The 25,174-nt window shown below is 39.8% G+C and overlaps 1 protein-coding gene across 1 annotated transcript in view; it reads right to left on the bottom strand.

The window, feature by feature from the left end:
• The window catches only part of LOC128642450 (large neutral amino acids transporter small subunit 4-like), a 152,498-nt gene that overhangs the window by 21,256 nt on the left and 106,068 nt on the right, over positions 1–25,174 (bottom strand). Inside the window, exons 8-9 of the mRNA XM_053695220.1 lie at positions 10,604–10,737; positions 6,113–6,270 (exon numbers count right to left, since the gene is read on the bottom strand). Of these exons, the coding sequence (XP_053551195.1) occupies positions 6,113–6,270; positions 10,604–10,737 (292 nt within the window). The remainder of the gene's footprint in view (positions 1–6,112; positions 6,271–10,603; positions 10,738–25,174) is intronic.

Consider the following 25,174-nt stretch of genomic DNA (forward strand, 5'->3'; position numbering starts at 1 on the left):
ATTGAAATTATGTAAATAATTTTAGATTTATAATTAAAAAATTTTAAATTATTATTACATTTATTAGAAAGAATAAAAAATTATTAGAAAAAAATTAAATAAATAAAAATTATTGATTACAAATAAGTAAATATTATATATAAAGATATTTTAAATATAATTTTACCAAGAAAATTTACAAATTTATCGATAATAATCAAAAAAAAATAATTTAATTTTAGTTATTAAAATAAAAAAAAAAAAAAATAAATAAAAAATATAACTAACCTCTCTTGCAGATCTTGGACGCGTCTCTGACGTGTCCTGCGATCAGCAGCCCGGTAACGGTGAAGATCGATCAAAAATTGACGATCTTTAAGTCTGTTAAAATATTCGTCTTCGGAAATGCAATTTAAATCCTCTGAAATCCGAGTTGCAATGTTCTCTATTTCCTTACAACATCTTGACTCTAAAGCAGTGGGCATAATGTTACAATTTCCACATTGACACCAATTAGTGTTTCCAATTCTATCCGATGTATCAGATGAACTGCTATCTGAAGTTGATGGTGATGGTGAAAATTGTGCTGGAACCACTATTGGATCCCATAGATGTAAAAGATTGGGATCCATTGGAAGTGCTCTATTATTCCTTTCATTATCATATTCTTCTCTCTATATAAAAAAAAATATAAAAATTTTGTAAATTAGAAAGTTATATATTTTAATTGAAAAATACAACACTAAAAATCAGTTAAATAAAAAAAAAATTATATATATATATTACCATTCTTTTTCTTCTCTCCAATATCTCTATATTTTGAGAATTATTGCTATCATCAGATCCACTGGCCATCGCTTTTCTTTTTATTCTGTAAAATTTTTTTATAAATAAACCTTGTTAGATAAATAGATTAAATATTTAAGTTATATATTTTTGAAAATGTAAATGGATTATATGACATATATTACATATTCAATATTTATAATATATATACTCTAAAACAATGTTTGACATTCTCTGTGACGTGGCCAACTAGTGTGCATTTATAGATCATCAGTTGTGCCACGTCAGACTGACTACTGTGATTGGGTCTACATATTTAAAATATATTAATATTTGAAGGTAGATGAAAGGATAAACAGGCATCTTTTACAACCATGCATTTGACATTAATTCATAGACAATTATTATGATTTTTTGATAATGAATGTCAATATGACATGTATAATTTTTTGGAAGCATGTCATGACAGCACAGTACAGTGAGTCTTATTATAAATATATATTTATATTTATTTATATATAAAATACATTTTTAAAATTTTTAAGATTATTTAACAATAATGTATGGAGTTGTTACACATTTTTTTTTAATGAAATTTCTCATACGTGAATAAATAAAAGGTTTGCAATCACTGATGTAAACAATATATGTCTATTGAAGTTACAGATATATAATTTATTTAAAGAGAGAAAAAAAAAAATTAAAATGTGTATGATAAAACACAAAACCTGTAATTATAATCAAATTAATAATTTAATTATTATTTAAATTGTTGATATTGTTGATGAATGTTATGCTAGCTGATTTCTATATAGGCTATGTGTGTAATTTAATTTTCTATCAATGTAAATCTATTTTGTCTGTATATACGTACAATAATTTGTTTGGTACGTACAGTATGGATCTATGTATGTACACAAAATATTTAAATTGTTAAAATCTTTTTATATGGATAAACCTATATTTAGTTGGTTTATATTTATTGACATTATTTATGTATATACATTTTCTAGTGCAAATATATGTAAGTAAATGATTTATATATGTATGTTTGTATTTACAATATTTTACTTAGTTCGGTTTATATGTAAATTATTGATTTTAGTATTTAAATTAAATCGTTATGTATGTATGTATATATCAGATTTGTGTATATATATATAAGTATGTAAAGTATGTATATATTTATGAATCGATATCCTTTTTTGTATGATAGCATGTGTATATGTACAGTTTATATGTTAGTATATACAGTATATATGTATTTTTGATTATACAAAATATATTTATGTATTTATATATATATGTGCAATACATTGTTATGTAATTACATTTTTTATGTATTTATAAATCATTATTAAATACAAAATATATGTTATTTCACTATATATTTTTGTCTTTACAGTATGTATTTATTTATAGCTTTATTCAAAATAGCTATTTTGGTATGTATGTACAGTTAATATATATATGTATATGTTATTACAAAAATCTATTTGAACAAATTTTTTTTTTTAATACGATATATTCTATATATGGTCCTTAGTATATGTGTAATTTTGAAAAGTATATATGTATGCAAATAATAAATTTTTATTTAAATGTAGATATCTAATTTCAGTCGATATGTATCTATGTTAATTAGATTATTAATGTATTTAAAAAATTTACTTTGATATGTATGTATCCGAATAATATATCTATTTATTATGTATATATATATATATTGTTGATATTTCTTTATGTATGCGTGTATGTACAATATTTATTTTGATAATTATAGTTTACATGTATGAAAATTCATTATATTGATATTTTATTTTTAAAATTCGGTTGGGATGTATGATATAAATATATAAAATAGATTTTTATGTATCTAATTTATATTTAATGTTTTAAAAATAAACATATAAACTATATACAATATATATATATTGTGATGTAAAGTATTTATAGACGTATGTGAACATGATGTAGATGTTTAAAATATCTACTTAAATGTTATATGTTTGTAGTTTTTAATGTCTGTTTTATAATGATTATTTTAATTTTTATCGTTATGTAATTAAATTATTTATGTAGCTACTTTAGATAATAATTGGTGTGCATTCAAAATGTATGTATGTATGTACTTTATATATAGATATATGTATGCTAAATGAATTACAATTTATGCATGTACAGTAGGTATATGTATATCATGAAAATAAATGAGTATATATTTATAAAAATTATTGATTTATGTTAAGTTGGTCTGTATGTATGCATGTATGTCCATTCTGTAAGTATGTATGCATGTGTGTACAATATAAATATATGCATGTCAATTAATTAATTAGTTAATGTATGTCAATTTTATATCTATAAATATGTAATGTATTTATGAATGTATGTTCAGACATGTAACTATGCATGTAGAGTTGTTATGCATGAATTTATGTGTCATATGTATTTATATGGATAATGTGTGTCTATATCATGTATATATATACAGTAGATGTGTATTTATAAATCCATTTTGGGACAATATGTATGTATTTATGTTCTGTGTGATTGTATGTATGTCTATACTTTAGATATGTATTTAAATATATAAAATGAGTCGATATTGATATATTGATGTAGAATGTGTATATGATTTCTTAAAGTTTTTATTTATCGATTAACATTAAAAACGTATGTAAAGTAGATATGTAATTCTAATCATTATTACTGTAAAATAAATATGCATGTTGTCCTGAATGTACATTTTTAAAATCTGTATGTATAATAGTTATGTATGTATATATGATATTTATGTGTGCATGTATGTACATTTGGTATATATGAAACCGAAGTATGTACTAATGTGTAATCTGTAAAAAAAATGTAACGCTCCAAATGTATGATTTGATGTTTATTAGTTATGAATGTAGAGTTATTTTCTAAAATGTTTGTATTGATGCATGTATTCAGGATCGATGATTATTTAGTGACGATTTATTACATCTTTATCGTTGCGTATGTGGACTGCTATGAATGTATCTGAATATGTGTGCAATTATAATAGATAAATAGTAAATTTGTGGTATTATGAGAAAATATTACTGAATACCGTTGAATACACTTTTGCGCTAAAAAAAAAAAAAATTCATAAGTGCTGATTGATGGAGAATGTTATAAAACAAAGTGAATGTGTAATCTTTAGAATATAATTCATAAATGCACAGTTGTAATAGCAATGGTATCTATTTTTTAATTAGAATGTATTCGCATATAATTATTTTAGACTTTGTATAATCATATACATAGTTGTCACATTGAGATGTTGGAATTAAAACATAAATCGATTTAACTATATTCATTATTTAATTATTAATTTTTAATTAAAAAGAAATAATAATAAATAGCGTTCAATATAAAAGCAAATAAATACAGATTTTACCTGTACAATGATGTCTCCTGCAACACACGAACTCAATGCAGCAAGCTTGTAACGGAATAAATACAAAAATTACAAACAATAGCTTGCTTATCAAGTTAGTGGGTTGAGCAGAGACATGCAGAAAACACCCATAAATTAGAGACAGAGATAAGAATTTATAAGTCATTTAACTTTCTTTGTTCGTAAAACAGACTTAGCCGCAATTGAATCAAATACCGATGTCATGGATATAGTTTTTGTAATGCGCATGCGTTATGCCAGTCGATCAGGTAATGGCGTTTGGAATCAGATGTTCAATATGCGCATGCGATAAGTTGCTAAATGATTTGCGCATGCGCGCGATGACGATCGATTTGGATAATTATATGCACGATAGAGCACTGCGATTGGACAAAGTCTATTCTAATTTCGTCACTGAAAAAGGGGGTTTGGCAGCGGTGACGCGATTGCAAGGATTTTATATATCGTTTTCTAAGGCAAGAAATACTCGTTTGAGATTGCAATAAGGTAATTTTTACTTGATAAGTTGTTGACAATAGATTTTAGGGTGTTAATTGGAGTAAAAAAAACAAAGTTTTGGAATCCTTTAATAAATTCAGGAGCTTCTCGTGCAGTTGGGAGTTACAGCTTTTCTTTTAAAGGGATAGAAAAGTCAAAATAGAAATGTGCATGAGTGCATATCAATGTTAAATAGAAGCATTTTTGCAATATACTTCCATTACCACAAAATCTTTTAGCAAGAGCTAATACTGTTTTTCTAGTAGCATATGCACATATGCTGTGAGGGCCAGTGCACTAGTATTTGAACACGGCAGATTAAGCAGTGGCTTGTACGACATACATTATGTCTTCACAGATGCAATAAACACCACTGCCAGCATTCTGTGCAGGCATGGTGTCTGAATACTAGTGCACAGGCCCTCACAGCATATGTACCTATGCCACTGAAAAACAGTTATACATTTTACTAGAAGGGTTTTGCTAATAGAAATGTTGGGAGATTCTTCTATTGAAAACTGAAATGCACCCATACACATTTCACTTTTGACCTTTATATCCTTTTAAAGAGCTCACACTCATTCTATGATTTACTGGATCCTCCCAAACTGGGAGTTTTTGTCTCACTAGCCCCTTCTTCCCTATTTATGTCCCATTCATGTCATGGTTTCTTGCAAGTTCTTTGGACTGCACAAAGCCCAGCCATACACACCTACTCTCAGGATGTCCAGATACCAACAAAATTGGCTAATCAGAAAATATGCCCTTAGATTGCTTGCCCCACCCCTGATCAGGCTAGGCTCCTCCCTCCAGGATCCTCTTCAAGTATATGATTTTATTATGAACTTGTTTCTTGTAGGGAGAGTGGTGTCTCTATCATAATTTAGGTAAGATACACTATTAGATACATACATTTCTATTTATGAGTGTAAGCGTATACTGTTTGGTATAATTCAATTACACTTTTCTTAAATATTGTATATTTAATAGCACTGGTTTTTTTTTACTATACCACAGGTTAACATGAAATATTGATTTTTTAAATGTGCATGAAATAAAATACACTGCATTTTTATTTAAGTAGTAGCATTAATGGAAAAAACATATGTTTGATAATGAATTATCACACAACACTATTATTGTGCATGTGAGCTATGGAAATGTATATTGTAAAAATGCTCTTTGTCAAATTTAAAAGCTTTAGGGTCATACAATGGCTCAGTACAGTGTGATTTACAATCAGCAAGCAATATACTGTATGTATGTATAATTTTAGTGACCCCTTGTGGCATTCTCTGGTATTGTAATGTCACCCACTACAATGTAGTGAAACTCAGCATAAATGTATGATTTTAGTGTCTCCTTGTGGTTTCTTCTGGTATTGACCCGTTCTGATTCTTTGCATACAGGAAGTCTCCTCCTTACCTTGTTTCTGCCTGAAGCTCAGCACCTTCCTGCTGCTCAGGATTCTCTCTCTGTCTCTTAGTGATTCTCTGAACTGGTGTCTCAGGGATCTCTGCCATAGTTCCTGCTTCTCTGGCTCTTCTTGTTTATGCTCACAGCAATTAATCCGCAACTGTACACTGACAGGGAAGATAATACAGATTGTGGTATCTTTGTTTATCTGCTTTATCCACATTCACTGTTATACAGCTGTTGTCTGGCTTACACACCCCGAGTCACCTGTACTCACTCCCCATCACTGTACTCACTCCTTATCACCTGCACCCACTCCCCCTCACCTGCACTCACTCATCACCTGTACTCACTCATCACCTGTACTCACTCCCAATCACTGTACTCACTCCCCATCACTGTACTCACTCCTTATCACCTGCACTCACTCCCCATCACCTGCACTCGCTCCTCATCACCTGTACTCACTCCTTATCACCTGTACTCACTCCCCATCACCTGCACTCACTCCTCATCACCTGTACTCACTCCCCATCACCTATACTCACTCCTCATCACCTGCACTCACTCCCCATCACCTTTACTCACTCCCCATAACCTGTACTCACTCCTCCTCACCTGTACTCACTCCTCATCACCTGTGCTCCCTCCCCATTACCTGTACTCACTCCCCATCACCTGTACTCACTACTTATCACCTGTACTCACTACTTATCACATGTACTCACTCCTTATCACCTGCACTCACTCCTCATCACCTGTGCTCCCTCCCCATTACCTGTACTCACTCCCCATCACCTGTACTCACTACTTATCACCTGTACTCACTACTTATCACATGTACTCACTCCTTATCACCTGCACTCACTCCTCATCACCTGTACTCACTCCTCATCACCTGTACTCACTCCTCATCACCTGTGCTCCCTCCCCATTACCTGTACTCACTCCCCATCACCTGTACTCACTACTTATCACCTGTACTCACTACTTATCACATGTACTCACTCCTTATCACCTGCACTCGCTCCTCATCACCTGCACTCACTCCTCATCACCTGTACTCACTCCCCATCACCTATACTCACTCCTCATCACCTGCACTCACTCCCCATCACCTTTACTCACTCCCCATAACCTGTACTCACTCCTCCTCACCTGTACTCACTCCTCATCACCTGTGCTCCCTCCCCATTACCTGTACTCACTCCCCATCACCTGTACTCACTACTTATCACCTGTACTCACTACTTATCACATGTACTCACTCCTTATCACCTGCACTCACTCCTCATCACCTGTGCTCCCTCCCCATTACCTGTACTCACTCCCCATCACCTGTACTCACTACTTATCACCTGTACTCACTACTTATCACATGTACTCACTCCTTATCACCTGCACTCACTCCTCATCACCTGTACTCACTCCTCATCACCTGTACTCACTCCTCATCACCTGTGCTCCCTCCCCATTACCTGTACTCACTCCCCATCACCTGTACTCACTACTTATCACCTGTACTCACTACTTATCACATGTACTCACTCCTTATCACCTGCACTCGCTCCTCATCACCTGTACTCCCTCCCCATTACCTGTACTCACTCCCCATCACCTGTACTCACTACTTATCACATGTACTCACTCCTTATCACCTGCACTCACTCCTCATCACCTGTACTCACTCCTCATCACCTGTACTCACTCCTCATCATCTGTACTCCCTCCTCATTACCTGTACTCACTCCCCATCACCTGTCCTTACCTTACTCCTCATCACCTTTAGTCACACATTAATATACATGTACTCCCCTCTCACACACATATTAATATACATGTACTCCCCTCTCACACACACATTAATATACATGTACTCCCCTCTCACACACATATTAATATACATGTACTCCCCTCTCACACACATATTAATATACATGTACTCCCCTCTCACACACATATTAATATACATGTACTCCCCTCTCACACACATATTAATATACATGTACTCCCCTCTCACACACACATTAATATACATGTACTCCCCTCTCACACACACATTAATATACATGTACTCCCCTCTCACACACATATTAATATACATGTACTCCCCTCTCACACACATATTAATATACATGTACTCCCCTCTCACACACACATTAATATACATGTACTCCCCTCTCACACACATATTAATATACATGTACTCCCCTCTCACACACATATTAATATACATGTACTCCCCTCTCACACACATATTAATATACATGTACTCCCTTCTCACACACATATTAATATACATGTACTCCCCTCTCACACACATATTAATATACATGTACTCCCCTCTCACACACATATTAATATACATGTACTCCCCTCTCACACACATATTAATATACATGTACTCCCCTCTCACACACATATTAATATACATGTACTCCCCTCTCACACACATATTAATATACATGTACTCCCCTCTCACACACATATTAATATACATGTACTCCCCTCTCACACACATATTAATATACATGTACTCCCCTCTCACACACATATTAATATACATGTACTCCCCTCTCACACACACATTAATATACATGTACTCCCCTCTCACACACACATTAATATACATGTACTCCCCTCTCACACACACATTAATATACATGTACTCCCCTCTCACACACACATTAATATACATGTACTCCCCTCTCACACACACATTAATATACATGTACTCCCCTCTCACACACACATTAATATACATGTACTCCCCTCTCACACACACATTAATATACATGTACTCCCCTCTCACACATATATTAATATACATGTACTCCCCTCTCACACACATATTAATATACATGTACTCCCCTCTCACACACATATTAATATACATGTACTCCCCTCTCACACACATATTAATATACATGTACTCCCCTCTCACACACATATTAATATACATGTACTCCCCTCTCACACACACATTAATATACATGTACTCCCCTCTCACACACATATTAATATACATGTACTCCCCTCTCACACACATATTAATATACATGTACTCCCCTCTCACACACATATTAATATACATGTACTCCCCTCTCACACACATATTAATATACATGTACTCCCCTCTCACACACATATTAATATACATGTACTCCCCTCTCACACACACATTAATATACATGTACTCCCCTCTCACACACACATTAATATACATGTACTCCCCTCTCACACACACATTAATATACATGTACTCCCCTCTCACACACACATTAATATACATGTACTCCCCTCTCACACACACATTAATATACATGTACTCCCCTCTCACACACACATTAATATACATGTACTCCCCTCTCACACACACATTAATATACATGTACTCCCCTCTCACACACACATTAATATACATGTACTCCCCTCTCACACACATATTAATATACATGTACTCCCCTCTCACACACACATTAATATACATGTACTCCCCTCTCACACACATATTAATATACATGTACTCCCCTCTCACACACACATTAATATACATGTACTCCCCTCTCACACACACATTAATATACATGTACTCCCCTCTCACACACACATTAATATACATGTACTCCCCTCTCACACACATATTAATATACATGTACTCCCCTCTCACACACATATTAATATACATGTACTCCCCTCTCACACACATATTAATATACATGTACTCCCCTCTCACACACATATTAATATACATGTACTCCCCTCTCACACACACATTAATATACATGTACTCCCCTCTCACACACATATTAATATACATGTACTCCCCTCTCACACACATATTAATATACATGTACTCCCCTCTCACACACATATTAATATACATGTACTCCCCTCTCACACACACATTAATATACATGTACTCCCCTCTCACACACATATTAATATACATGTACTCCCCTCTCACACACATATTAATATACATGTACTCCCCTCTCACACACATATTAATATACATGTACTCCCCTCTCACACACATATTAATATACATGTACTCCCCTCTCACACACATATTAATATACATGTACTCCCCTCTCACACACATATTAATATACATGTACTCCCCTCTCACACACATATTAATATACATGTACTCCCCTCTCACACACACATTAATATACATGTACTCCCCTCTCACACACATATTAATATACATGTACAAACTCAACTTACACACACACACACTTGTATTTACTCCCGCAAACACACTAACTTCCCTGTACTCATTCTCTCTGGCTTGCAGAAACCGACTCACCTCTACTCACCATCTTGCTGGCATCTCTCCCAACACATTACAACTCACATGCTCCCCTTACATACACACAGATGAACAACCCTCTTGCACATACCACATTCTCAGACACAAATACGCATGCACTTGTATATATTTAAATCTATCTGTCTAGATGTAGATATATAGATGTACACACACCAGCTCACCTGTACATTGTTTCAGCTTTATTTTCTGTCCTGTTCAGGTGCCAGCTGAAGAAGCTGTTCAGAAACATAAGACATGCCATCGCTCCGAGTCCCAGAATAAGCGGCACAAAGGGGACCCCTACAATATACAGTGCCTGGAGACACAGAAGACCAGGCAAGGGTTACTTTTGCAGTTCATCTTTTTCTTTAAAGGGACACTCAATCAAAATTAAACTTTCATTATTCAGATAGAGCATGCCATTTTAAACAACTTTCCAATTTACTTCCATTAAAAAAAGTGCACAGTATTTTTATATTTAAACTTTTTGAGTCGCCAGATCCTACTGAGCATGTGCAAGAATAAGTGTGTATGCATTTGTGAATGGCTGAAGGCTGTCACATGGTACGTGTATGCATTTGTGTTTGGCTGATGGCTGTCACATGGTACAGGGGGAGTGGAAAAAGACATAACTTTTAAAATTGTCAGAAAAAAATATCTAATACTCATTTGAAGTTCAGACTAAGTGCTATTGCATTGTCTTGATAGTTTGCATTTGTTGATTATGCAAATCTACTGTGTTGACTGGTCCTTTAAGGGATCAAAATAACATCCTATATGCAGGCTGCTTATAGAAGAGTTTACTGGGTGATAATAAGCAAATGCCCATATCATACACAGACAGATGTTATAAAGTTACACAGCTGATGCTCCTAGACACAGCTTAATTTAATGCTAAATAGTTGTCACCACTAACACACAGACTCACTATTGTCAGCACTAACACAGAGACTCACTATTGTCAGCACTAACACAGAGACTCACTATTGTCAGCACTAACACAGAGACTCACATTATCAGCACTAACACACAGACTCCCTATTGTCACCACTAACACACAGACTCACTATTGTCAGCACTAACACAGAGACTCACATTATCAGCACTAACACACAGACTTACTATTATCAGCACTAACACACAGACTCACTATTGTCAGCACTAACACACAGACTCCCTATTGTCACCACTAACACACAGACTCACTATTGTCAGCACTAACACAGAGACTCACATTATCAGCACTAACACACAGACTTACTATTATCAGCACTAACACACAGACTCACTATTGTCAGAACTAACACACAGACTCACTATTGTCAGCACTAACACAGAGACTCACTATTGTCAGCACTAACACAGAGACTCACTATTGTCAGCACTAACACAGAGACTCACATTATCAGCACTAACACACAGACTCCCTATTGTCACCACTAACACACAGTCTCACTATTGTCAGCACTAACACAGAGACTCACATTATCAGCACTAACACACAGACTTACTATTATCAGCACTAACACACAGACTCACTATTGTCAGCACTAACACACAGACTCCCTATTGTCACCACTAACACACAGACTCACTATTGTCAGCACTAACACAGAGACTCACATTATCAGCACTAACACACAGACTTACTATTATCAGCACTAACACACAGACTCACTATTGTCAGAACTAACACACAGACTCACTATTGTCAGCACTAACACACAGACTCACTATTGTCAGCACCAACACACAGACTCACTATTGTCAGCACCAACACACAGACTCACTATTGTCACCACCAACACACAGACTCCCTATTGTCAGCACTAACACACAGACTCAATATTTTCAGCACTAACACACATACTCACTATTGTCAGCACTAACACACAGACTCACTATTGTCAGCACTAACACACAGACTCACTGTTATCAGCACTAACACACAGACTCACTATTGTCAGCACTAACACACAGACTAACTATTGTCAGCACTAACACACAGACTCACTATTGTCAGCACTAACACACAGACTCACTGTTATCAGCACTAACACACAGACTCACTATTGTCAGCACTAACACACAGACTAACTATTGTCAGCACTAACACACAAACTCACTATTGTCAGCACTAACACAAAGACTCACTATTGTCAGCACTAACACAAAGACTCACTATTGTCAGCACTAACACACAGACTCACTATTGTCAGCACTAACACACAGACTCACTGTTATCAGCACTAACACACAGACTCACTATTGTCAGCACTAACACACAGACTCACTGTTATCAGCACTAATACACAGACTCACTATTGTCAGCACTAACACACAGACTAACTATTATCAGCACTAACACACAGACTCACTATTATCAGCACCAACACACAGACTCACTATTGTCAGCACATAAATATATACTGTCTGAAGAATATCTAATCCCTCAGTACAGTTTCTGATTGGCTGGACTGGGCAGTCACATGCAAAACATAGAATATAAGATGATGGAAATTGCATTGCAAAGTTTTATCTCTTGATCAGCCAGGCAGATGCCCCTGTGAGACCCGAAGCCATCTACCTGCTCTTTAGTCATTAGAGGTCTGCATTTTGTATTGAGCCATTTGACCTCTTAATTGTAATTATCTCTTATCCTTTCTTTTGTCTGAAGAGGAATTAAGTGGTTATACCCGTCCACTCATTAACACTTGATACTTTGGGTGCTTTACAGGTTCAGTGGATTTGATCCAATGGTGCACACTCATACATAACCCGCCCAATGGTGCACACTAATACATACCCGCCCAATGGTGCACACTAATACATAACTGCCCAATGGTGCACACTCATACATAACCCGCCCAATGGTGCACACTAATACATACCCGCCCAATGGTGCACACTAATACATAACTGCCCAATGGTGCACACTCATACATAACCCGCCCAATGGTGCACACTAATACATACCCGCCCAATGTTGCACACTAATACAAACCCGCCCAATGGTGCACACTAATACATAACCCGCCCAATGGTGCACACTAATACATACCCGCCCAATGGTGCACACTAATACATACCCGCCCAATGGTGCACACTCATACATAACCCGCCCAATGGTGCACATTAATACAAACCCGACCAATGGTGCACACTCATACATACCTGCCCAATGGTACACACTCATACATACCTGCCCAATGGTGCACACTCATACATAACCCGCCCAATGGTGCACACTCATACATAACCCGCCCAATGGTGCACACTCATACATAACCCGCCCAATGGTGCACACTCATACATAACCCGCCCAATGGTGCACACTCATACATACCCCGCTCAATGGTGCACACTAATACAAACCCGCCCAATGGTGCACACTCATACATAACCCGCCCAATGGTGCACACTCATACATAACCCGCCCAATGGTGCACACTCATACATAACCCGCCCAATGGTGCACACTAATACAAACCCGCCCAATGGTGCACACTCATACATATTTGTCCAATGGTGCACACTCATACATACCCGCCCAATGGTGCACACTAATACATACCCGCCCAATGGTGCACACTAATACATACCCGCCCAATGGTGCACACTCATACATAACCCGCCCAATGGTGCACACTAATACATACCCGCCCAATGGTGCACACTGTTACATACCCGCCCAATGGTGCACACTCATACATAACCCGCCCAATGGTGCACACTCATACATAACCTGCCCAATGGTGCACACTCATACATAACCCGCCCAATGGTGCACACTAATACAAACCCGCCCAATGGTGCACTGGTGCACACTCATACATAACCCGCCCAATGGTGCACACTAATACAAACCCGCCCAATGGTGCACACTCATACATATTTGCTCAATGGTGCACACTCATACATAACCCACCCAATGGTGCACACTAATACATACCCGCCCAATGGTGCACACTAATACATAACCCGCCCAATGGTGCACACTAATACAAACCCGCCCAATGGTGCACACTAATGCATACCCGCCCAATGGTGCACACTCATACATAACCCGCCCAATGGTGCACACTAATACAAACCCGCCCAATGGTGCACACTAATACATACCCGCCCAATGGTGCACACTAATACAAACTCGCCCAATGGTGCACACTAATACATAACCCGCCCAATTGTGCACACTAATACATACCCCCCCAATGGTGCACACTAATACAAACCCGCCCAATGGTGCACACTAATACATAACCCGCCCAATTGTGCACACTAATACATAACCCGCCCAATGGTGCACACTAATACATACTTGCCCAATGGTGCACACTCATACATAACCCGCCCAATGGTGCACACTCATACATAACCCACCCAATGGTGCACACTCATACATACCCGCCCAATGGTGCACACTAATACATACCCGCCCAATGGTGCACACTGTTACATACCCGCCCAATGGTGCACACTCATACATAACCCGCCCAATGGTGCACACTAATACATACCCGCCCAATGGTGCACACTGTTACATACCCGCCCAATGGTGCACAATGGAAATTGCATTGCAAAGTTTTATCTCTTGATCAGCCAGGCAGATGCCCCTGTGAGACCCGAAGCCATCTACCTGCTCTTTAGTCATTAGAGGTCTGCATTTTATATTGAGCCATTTGACCTCTTAATTGTAATTATCTCTTATCCTTTCTTTTGTCTGAAGAGGAATTAAGTGGTTATACCCGTCCACTCATTAACACTTGATACTTTGGGTGCTTTACAGGTTCAGTGGATTTGATCCAATGGTGCACACTCATACATAACCCGCCCAATGGTGCACACTAATACATACCCGCCCAATGGTGCACACTAATACATAACTGCCCAATGGTGCACACTCATACATAACCCGCCCAATGGTGCACACTAATACATACCCGCCCAATGGTGCACACTAATACATAACTGCCCAATGGTGCACACTCATACATACCCGCCCAATGGTGCACACTAATACATACCCGCCCAATGTTGCACACTAATACAAACCCGCCCAATGGTGCACACTAATACATAACCCGCCCAATGGTGCACACTAATACATACCCGCCCAATGGTGCACACTAATACATACCCGCCCAATGGTGCACACTCATACATAACCCGCCCAATGGTGCACATTAATACAAACCCGACCAATGGTGCACACTCATACATACCTGCCCAATGGTACACACTCATACATACCTGCCCAATGGTGCACACTCATACATAACCCGCCCAATGGTGCACACTCATACATAACCCGCCCAATGGTGCACACTCATACATAACCCGCCCAATGGTGCACACTCATACATACCCCGCTCAATGGTGCACACTAATACAAACCCGCCCAATGGTGCACACTCATACATAACCCGCCCAATGGTGCACACTCATACATAACCCGCCCAATGGTGCACACTAATACAAACCCGCCCAATGGTGCACACTCATACATATTTGTCCAATGGTGCACACTCATACATAACCCGCCCAATGGTGCACACTCATACATAACCCACCCAATGGTGCACACTCATACATACCCGCCCAATGGTGCACACTAATACATACCCGCCCAATGGTGCACACTAATACATACCCGCCCAATGGTGCACACTCATACATAACCCGCCCAATGGTGCACACTAATACATACCCGCCCAATGGTGCACACTGTTACATACCCGCCCAATGGTGCACACTCATACATAACCCGCCCAATGGTGCACACTCATACATAACCCGCCCAATGGTGCACACTCATACATAACCCGCCCAATGGTGCACACTAATACAAACCCGCCCAATGGTGCACTGGTGCACACTCATACATAACCCGCCCAATGGTGCACACTAATACAAACCCGCCCAATGGTGCACACTCATACATATTTGCCCAATGGTGCACACTCATACATAACCCACCCAATGGTGCACACTAATACATACCCGCCCAATGGTGCACACTAATACATAACCCGCCCAATGGTGCACACTAATACAAACCCGCCCAATGGTGCACACTAATGCATACCCGCCCAATGGTGCACACTCATACATAACCCGCCCAATGGTGCACACTAATACAAACCCGCCCAATGGTGCACACTAATACAAACTCGCCCAATGGTGCACACTAATACATAACCCGCCCAATTGTGCACACTAATACATACCCCCCCAATGGTGCACACTAATACAAACCCGCCCAATGGTGCACACTAATACATAACCCGCCCAATGGTGCACACTAATACATACTTGCCCAATGGTGCACACTCATACATAACCCGCCCAATGGTGCACACTAATACATACCCGCCCAATGGTGCACACTAATACATAACTGCCCAATTGTGCACACTCATACATAACCCGCCCAATGGTGCACACTCATACATAACCCGCCCAATGGTGCACACTAATACATACCCGCCCAATGGTGCACACTAATACAAACCCGCCCAATGGTGCACACTCATACATAACCCGCCCAATGGTGCACACTAATACAAACCCGCCCAATGGTGCACACTCATACATACCTGCCCAATGGTACACACTCATACATACCTGCCCAATGGTGCACACTCATACATAACCCGCCCAATGGTGCACACTAATACAAACCCGCCCAATGGTGCACACTAATACATAACCCGCCCAATTGTGCACACTAATACATAACCCGCCCAATTGTGCACACTAATACATACTTGCCCAATGGTGCACACTCATACATAACCCGCCCAATGGTGCACACTAATACATACCCGCCCAATGGTGCACACTAATACATAACTGCCCAATTGTGCACACTCATACATAACCCGCCCAATGGTGCACACTCATACATAACCCGCCCAATGGTGCACACTAATACATACCCGCCCAATGGTGCACACTAATACAAACCCGACCAATGGTGCACACTCATACATAACCCGCCCAATGGTGCACACTAATTCAAACCCGCCCAATGGTGCACACTCATACATACCTGCCCAATGGTACACACTCATACATACCTGCCCAATGGTGCACACTCATACATAACCCGCCCAATGGTGCACACTAATACATACCCACCCAATGTTGCACACTAATACAAACCCGCCCAATGGTGCACACTAATACATAACCCGCCCAATGGTGCACACTAATACATACCCGCCCAATGGTGCACACTAATACAAACCCGCCCAATGGTGCACACTCATACATAACCCGCCCAATGGTGCACACTAATACAAACCCGCCTAATGGTGCACACTCATACATACCTGCCCAATGGTACACACTCATACATACCTGCCCAATGGTGCACACTCATACATAACCCGCCCAATGGTGCACACTCCTACATACCCCGCCCAATGGTGCACACTAATACAAACCCGCCCAATGGTGCACACTCATACATAACCCGCCCAATGGTGCACACTAATACAAACCCGCCCAATGGTGCACACTCATACATATTTGCCCAATGGTGCACACTCATACATATTTGCCCAATGGTGCACACTCATACATAACTCACCCAATGGTGCACACTCATACATAACCCGCCCAATGGTGCACACTAATACATACCCGCCCAATGGTGCACACTGTTACATACCCGCCCAATGGTGCACACTCATACATACCAGCCCAATGGTGCACACTAATACATAACCCACCCAATGGTGCACACTAATACATAACCCACCCAATGGTGCACACTAATACAAACCCGCCCAATGGTGCACACTAATACAAACCCGCCCAATGGTGCACACTCATACATGACCCGCCCAATGGTGCACACTAATACAAACCCGCCCAATGGTGCACACTCATACATAACCCGCCCAATGGTGCACACTAATACATACCCGCCCAATGGTGCACACTAATACATACCCGCCCAATGGTGCACACTAATACAAACCCGCCCAATGGTGCACACTAATACATACCCGCCCAATGGTGCACACTCATACATAACCCGCCCAATGGTGCACACTAATACATACCCGCCCAATGGTGCACACTCATACATACCCGCCCAATGGTGCACACTCATAGATAACCCGCCCAATGGTGCACACTCATACATAACCCGCCCAATGGTGCACACTAATACAAACCCGCCCAATGGTGCACACTCATACATATTTGTCCAATGGTGCACACTCATACATAACCCACCCAATGGTGCACACTCATACATACCCGCCCAATGGTGCACACTAATACATACCCGCCCAATGGTGCACACTGTTACATACCCGCCCAATGGTGCACACTCATACATAACCCGCCCAATGGTGCACACTAATACATACCCGCCCAATGGTGCACACTGTTACATACCCGCCCAATGGTGCACACTCATACATAACCCGCCCAATGGTGCACACTCATACATAACCCGCCCAATGGTGCACACTAATACAAACCCACCCAATGGTGCACACTGTTACATACCCGCCCAATGGTGCACACTCATACATAACCCGCCCAATGGTGCACACTCATACATACCAGCCCAATGGTGCACACTAATACATAACCCACCCAATGGTGCACACTAATACAAACCCGCCCAATGGTGCACACTAATACAAACCCGCTCAATGGTGCACACTCATACATAACCCGCCCAATGGTGCACACTAATACATACCCGCCCAATGGTGCACACTAATACAAACCCGCCCAATGGTGCACACTAATACATACCCGCCCAATGGTGCACACTCATACATAACCCGCCCAATGGTGCACACTAATACATACCCGCCCAATGGTGCACACTCATACATACCCGCCCAATGGTGCACACTCATAGATAACCCGCCCAATGGTGCACACTCATACATAACCCGCCCAATGGTGCACACTAATACAAACCCGCCCCAATGGTGCACACTCATACAAACCCACCCAATGGTGCACACTTATACATAACCCGCCCAATGGTGCACACTAATACAAACCCACCCAATGGTGCACACTCATACATAACCCGCCCAATGGTGCACACTAATGCAAACCTGCCCAATGGTGCACACTCATACATACCCGCCAAATGGTGCACACTAATACATAACCCGCCCAATGGTGTACACTAATACAAACCTGCCCAATGGTGCACACTCATACATAACCCGCCCAATGGTGCACACTCATAATACTTGCCCAATGGTGCACACTTATACATCCCCGCCCAATGGTGCACACTCATACATACCCTCCCAATGGTGCACACTCATACATACCCGCCCAATGGTGCACACTCATACATACTCGCCCAATGTTGCACACTAATACATAGCCGCCCAATGGTGCACACTCATACATACCTGCCCAATGGTGCACACTCATACATACCTGCCCAATGGTGCACACTCATACATACTTGCCCAATGGTGCACACTCATACATACCTGCCCAAAGGTGCACACTAATACATACCCACCCAATGGTGCACACTCATACATACTTGTCCAATGGTGCACACTAATATATACCCGACCAATGGTGCACACTAATACATACCCCACCAATTGTGCACACTCATACATACCCCACCAATTGTGCACACTCATACATACCTGCCCAATGATGCACACTCATACAAACCCGCCCAATGGTGCACTCTTATACATATCTGCCCAATGGTGCACACTCATACATACCCGCCAAATGGTGCACACTAATACATAGCTGCTCAATGGTGCACACTCATACATACCCTCCCAATGGTGCACACTAATACATACCTACCCAAAGGTGCACACTCATACATACCCGCCAAATGGTGCACACTCATACATACCCGTCCAATGGTGCACACTCATACATACCCGTCCAATGGTGCACACTCATACATACCCGTCTAATGGTGCACACTGATACATACCCGTCCAATGGTGCACACTAATACATACCCGCATAATGGTGCACACTTATACATACTTGTCCAATGGTGCACAGTCACTAATACATACCCGCCCAATGGTGCACACTCATATATACCCACACAATGCTGCACACAAATACATACCCGCCCAATGGTGCACACTAATACATACCCACTTAATTGTAGGTGGTAACAGGCAGCATCTATAACCATGAAGTGATGTGTTACTACTAGGTATAAATGCTGTTGACTGGAGCTGATATATCTGACCTTTGTACACAGCGTTGTGCCTTATTGAACATGGCTTATTGGGTGAGTGGACAGATTGGTTATGGTACATGTGAGGAGGGCTTAGTTGGCAGGGTGGATCTACGCTATCAAATAAAGAGTACAAAAATATGACCACAAATATCGCTGGGGGTACAGGTGAGCGACCTTAGTTTCTACCACCTATATCTAACTTTATTTTCTTTTAATACCTCCCCTTTATCGGTCTCCTTGCTATACATAGAGAACTGAGCATCTAAACGGGCATTAGCTGGAACATTTAGGGTAGTTGGCATCTTTGAGGTTTGGGGTACTACAGAAATGAAGGGAGGAGCATCTTATTCCCCATCAGCCCCATTGCAGTTCCACAGCTAGTGGGGTGTCCAGCAGTCATTTTGGGGTTCACAGGAATGTTTCCAAGAATTGGAAGAACAAAAAAAGTCCTGGCAATAACTAAAATTATATATATACACAGTCATGGCCAAAAATATTGCCCCCCTGCATTTCTTTTAGATAATGAACCACTTAGCCCGAAAATTGTTGCAATTACAAATGTTCACATTCTACACAAAACTCCAAAAATTCACATAGATTACGAGTTTTGCGTTAGAGGCTATGCGGTGCTAACAAGCAATTTTTGCTCACTGCTCACTTACATGCAGCGCTGGTATTACGAGTTTTCAGAAACCCGTTGTTAAAAGACTAGAAGTGAGAGTTGAGCAAAATTTTGCTCATTACCGCACTCCAATACCAGCGCTGCTTAAGTCAGCGGTGAGCTGGTGTAACATGCTCGTGCACGATTTCCCCATAGGAATCAACGGGGATAGCCGGCTGAGAAAAAGTATAAAACCTGCAAAAAAGCAGCGTAAAACTCCCTAACACAGCCCCATTAATTCCTATGGAAAAATAAAATTTATGTCTACACCTAACACCCTAACATGAACCCCGAGTCTAAACACCCCAAATCTTACACTTATTAACCCCTAATCTGCCGCCCCCGACATCAACGACACCTACATTATATTATTAACCCCTAATCTGCCGCTACGGACACCGCCGCCTCCTACTTTATAGTTATGAACCGCTAATCTGCTGCCCCCAAGATCGCCGACACCTACATTATTTTTTATTAACCCCTAATCTGCCGCCCCAATGTCGCCGCAACCTGCCTACACTTTTTAACCCCTAATCTGCTATCCCCAACAATAAACATATTAACCCCTAAACTGCCACACTCCCGCCTCGCAAACATTAGTTAAATATTATTAACCCCTAATCTGCCGGCCCTAACATCGCCGCCACCTACCTACATTTATTAACCCCTGATCTGCCGCCCCCAACGTCGCCGCCACTATACTAAATGTATTAACCCTTAAACCTAAGTCTAATCCTAACCCTAACACCCCCTAACTTAAATATAATTTAAATAAATCTAAATAAAATTCCTATCATTAACTAAATTATTCCTTTTTAAAACTAAATACTTACCTATAAAATAAACCCTAAGCTAGCTACAATATAACCAATAGTTACATTGTAGCTAGCTTAGGGTTTATTTTTATATTACAGGCAACTTTGTATTTATTTTAACTAGGTAGAATAGTTACTAAATAGTTATTACCTATTTACTAACTACCTAGCTAAAATAAATACAAAAGTACCTGTAAAATAAAACCTAACCTAAGTTACAATAACACCTAACACTACACTATAGTTAAATAAAGTAACTAAATTAAATACAATTAAATAAATTACATACACTTTGCTAAATTAAATTAGCTAAAGTACAAAAACAAACACTAAATTACAGAAAAGAATAAACAAATTACAGATATTTAAACTAATTACACCTAATCTAATAGCCCTATTAAAATAAAAAAAAGTCCCCCCAAAATAAAAAAAACCCTAGCCTAAACTAAACTACCAATAGCCCTTAAAAGGGCCTTTTGCGGGGCATTGCCCCAAAGTAATCAGCTCTTTTACCTGTAAAAAAAAATACAAACAACCCCCAACAGTAAAATCCACCACCCACACAACCAACCCCCCAAATAAAATACTATCTAAAAAAACCTAAGCTCCCCATTGCCCTGAAAAGGGCATTTGGATGGGCATTGCCCTTAAAAGGGCAGTTAGCTCTTTTGCAGCCCAAAGTCCCTAACCTAAAAATAAAACCCACCCAATACACCCTGAAAGAAACCTAACACTAACCCCCTGAAGATCGACTTACCGGGAGAAGTCTTCATCCAAGCCGGGCGAAATGGTCCTCGGACTCATTGCTGGCCAATTCAGTACTCTCCAGCGCTTTGTCTTAAACCATTTCTGGGTGCTTTTTGACGTGTGCTTTGGGTCATTGTCCTGCTGTAAGACCCATGACCTCTGACAGAGACCAAACTTTCTGACACTGGGACCTATATTGCACAGTAAAAAACAGTAAAAAGCTGTAATTATTATTTAGTATGTCCACAGCACATTCTCCCAAAACGATTTTGGCTTCCTCAGGTAAGTTTTGTCAAACTCCAATCTGGCTTTTTATGTTTCTGTGTCAGCAGTGGGGTCCTCCTGGGTCTCCTACCATAGCGTCCCTTTTCATTCAGATGGCGACGTATAGTGCGAGCTGACACATTTGTACCCTGTGACTGAAAGTCATCTAGAATTTGTCTGGAAGTTGATCAAGGTTCTTTATCCACTATTCAAACAATCCTTTGTTTCAATATTTGATCTTTTTTTTTTTTCTTTCGTCCACGTCCAGGGAGATTAGCTACAGTGCCGTGGGCTGTAAACTTCTTGACAGTGTTGGGCACAGTGGACACAGGAACATTAAGATCTCTAGAGATGGACTTGTAACCTTAAGATTGTCAATGCTATTCCACAATTTTTGTTCTCAAATCCTCAGACAATTCTTTGTTGCTCTTTTTCTTCTCCATGCTCAGTGTGGTACACAGAGACACACAACAGAAAGGTTGAGTAAAAATTTCACCATTTTAACTGGTTGCCGGTGTGATTTCTATATTTTCAGCACCTGTTAATTGGCTGATTTGAACAGCCAATAGGATTTAAGCAGCTCTCATCCTATTGACTGATTTAAATATTTCAGCCAATAGGAATGCAACGGTACCCCAATATAAAAGGGGTACTTTGCATTCAAGCTTGAGTGTACAGGAACCGATCGCATGAAGAGGAGGATCCACGTTGCTGAAGACCGCTGTCGCTGAAGAGGACCAGCGCTCCTGATCCGCGCATCGCCGAAGACTGCTCCGTACCACCGGGAAGAGGATAGAAGATGGTGCCGCCATGGAAGAAGATCTTTGCTCCGCCTGGAATTTTTATGGGCGCAAAAGAGCTGATTGCCCTTTTAAGGGCAATGTCCATACAAATTCCCCTTTAGGGGCTATGGGTAGCTAAGGTTTTTTTTAGACTTAGTTGTTTTTTATTTCGGGGGTTGGTCGGGTGGGGAGGTTTACAGTTAAGTGGGACTTTGTAATTGTTTAGGTAAAAGAGCTGATTGCTTCAGGGCAATGCTCTACAAAAGGCCCTAAGTTTATTGTTAGCTTAGGGGGTGTTTTTATTTGTTTTTTGTGTATTGTTAGTTTTTTTATTTTTCGTAGTGTTAGGATTTTTTAATATTGAATTTTTTTTTTTTAAATAGTAATGTTAGGTTAATTTATAGTTTAATCTAAGGTTTTTATTTCACAGGTAAGTTTTTATTTATTTGAAGGTAGTTATATTGTAAGTTTACTTTAAAGTTGGGGGTGTTAGGTTTAGGGGTTAATAGTTTAATTCAGTGTGTTACAATGTGGGGGGGGGCGGCGGTTTAGTGGATAATAGTTTTAGTTTAATATTAGCGATGTGGGTGCTGGCGGTTTAGGGGTTAATAGGTTTATTATAGTAGTAGCGATGTGGGGGGCTGGCGGTTTAGGATTTAATAGTTTTAGTTTAGTATTAGCGATGTGGGGGGCCGGCGGTTTAGGGGTTAATAGGTTTATTTAGTGTTGACGATGTGGCTGGGTGGCCGGTGGTTTAGGGGTTAATAGTTTTAATTTAGTATTAGCAATGTGGGGGCTAACGGTTTAGGGGTTAATAGGTTTATTATAGTAGTAGCGATGTGGGGGGGCGGCAGTTTAGAGGTTAACAGTTTTAGTTTAGTATTAGCGATGTAGCGGGCCGGTGGTTTAGGGGTTAATAGGTTTATTATAGTAGTAGCGATGTGGGGGGCTGGCGGTTTAGGGGTTAATAGGTTTATTATAGTATTTGCAATGCAAGGGGAGGGCGGTTTAGGAGTTAATAGGTAGTTTATGGGTGTTAGTGTACTTTGTAACATTTTTGTTATAAGTTTTGTGAAACATTTTTCTTTCGCAAAATCCATAAATACTGGTCTCAGATCACAGAATGGATCATGTCGGTATAAGCTAGAACGCTAGCGGAATAGCCGTACCGCACAACCCTTAGACCTCAAATTCCACACTCAAAAGTAATTTTTTGAGTGCGGAATGGAGAGTTGCGTAAAGGCTAAAATGCTAGC

This window comes from Bombina bombina, chromosome 11 (assembly GCF_027579735.1).
Source record: "Bombina bombina isolate aBomBom1 chromosome 11, aBomBom1.pri, whole genome shotgun sequence".
Classification (NCBI taxonomy): Eukaryota; Metazoa; Chordata; class Amphibia; order Anura; family Bombinatoridae; genus Bombina; species Bombina bombina.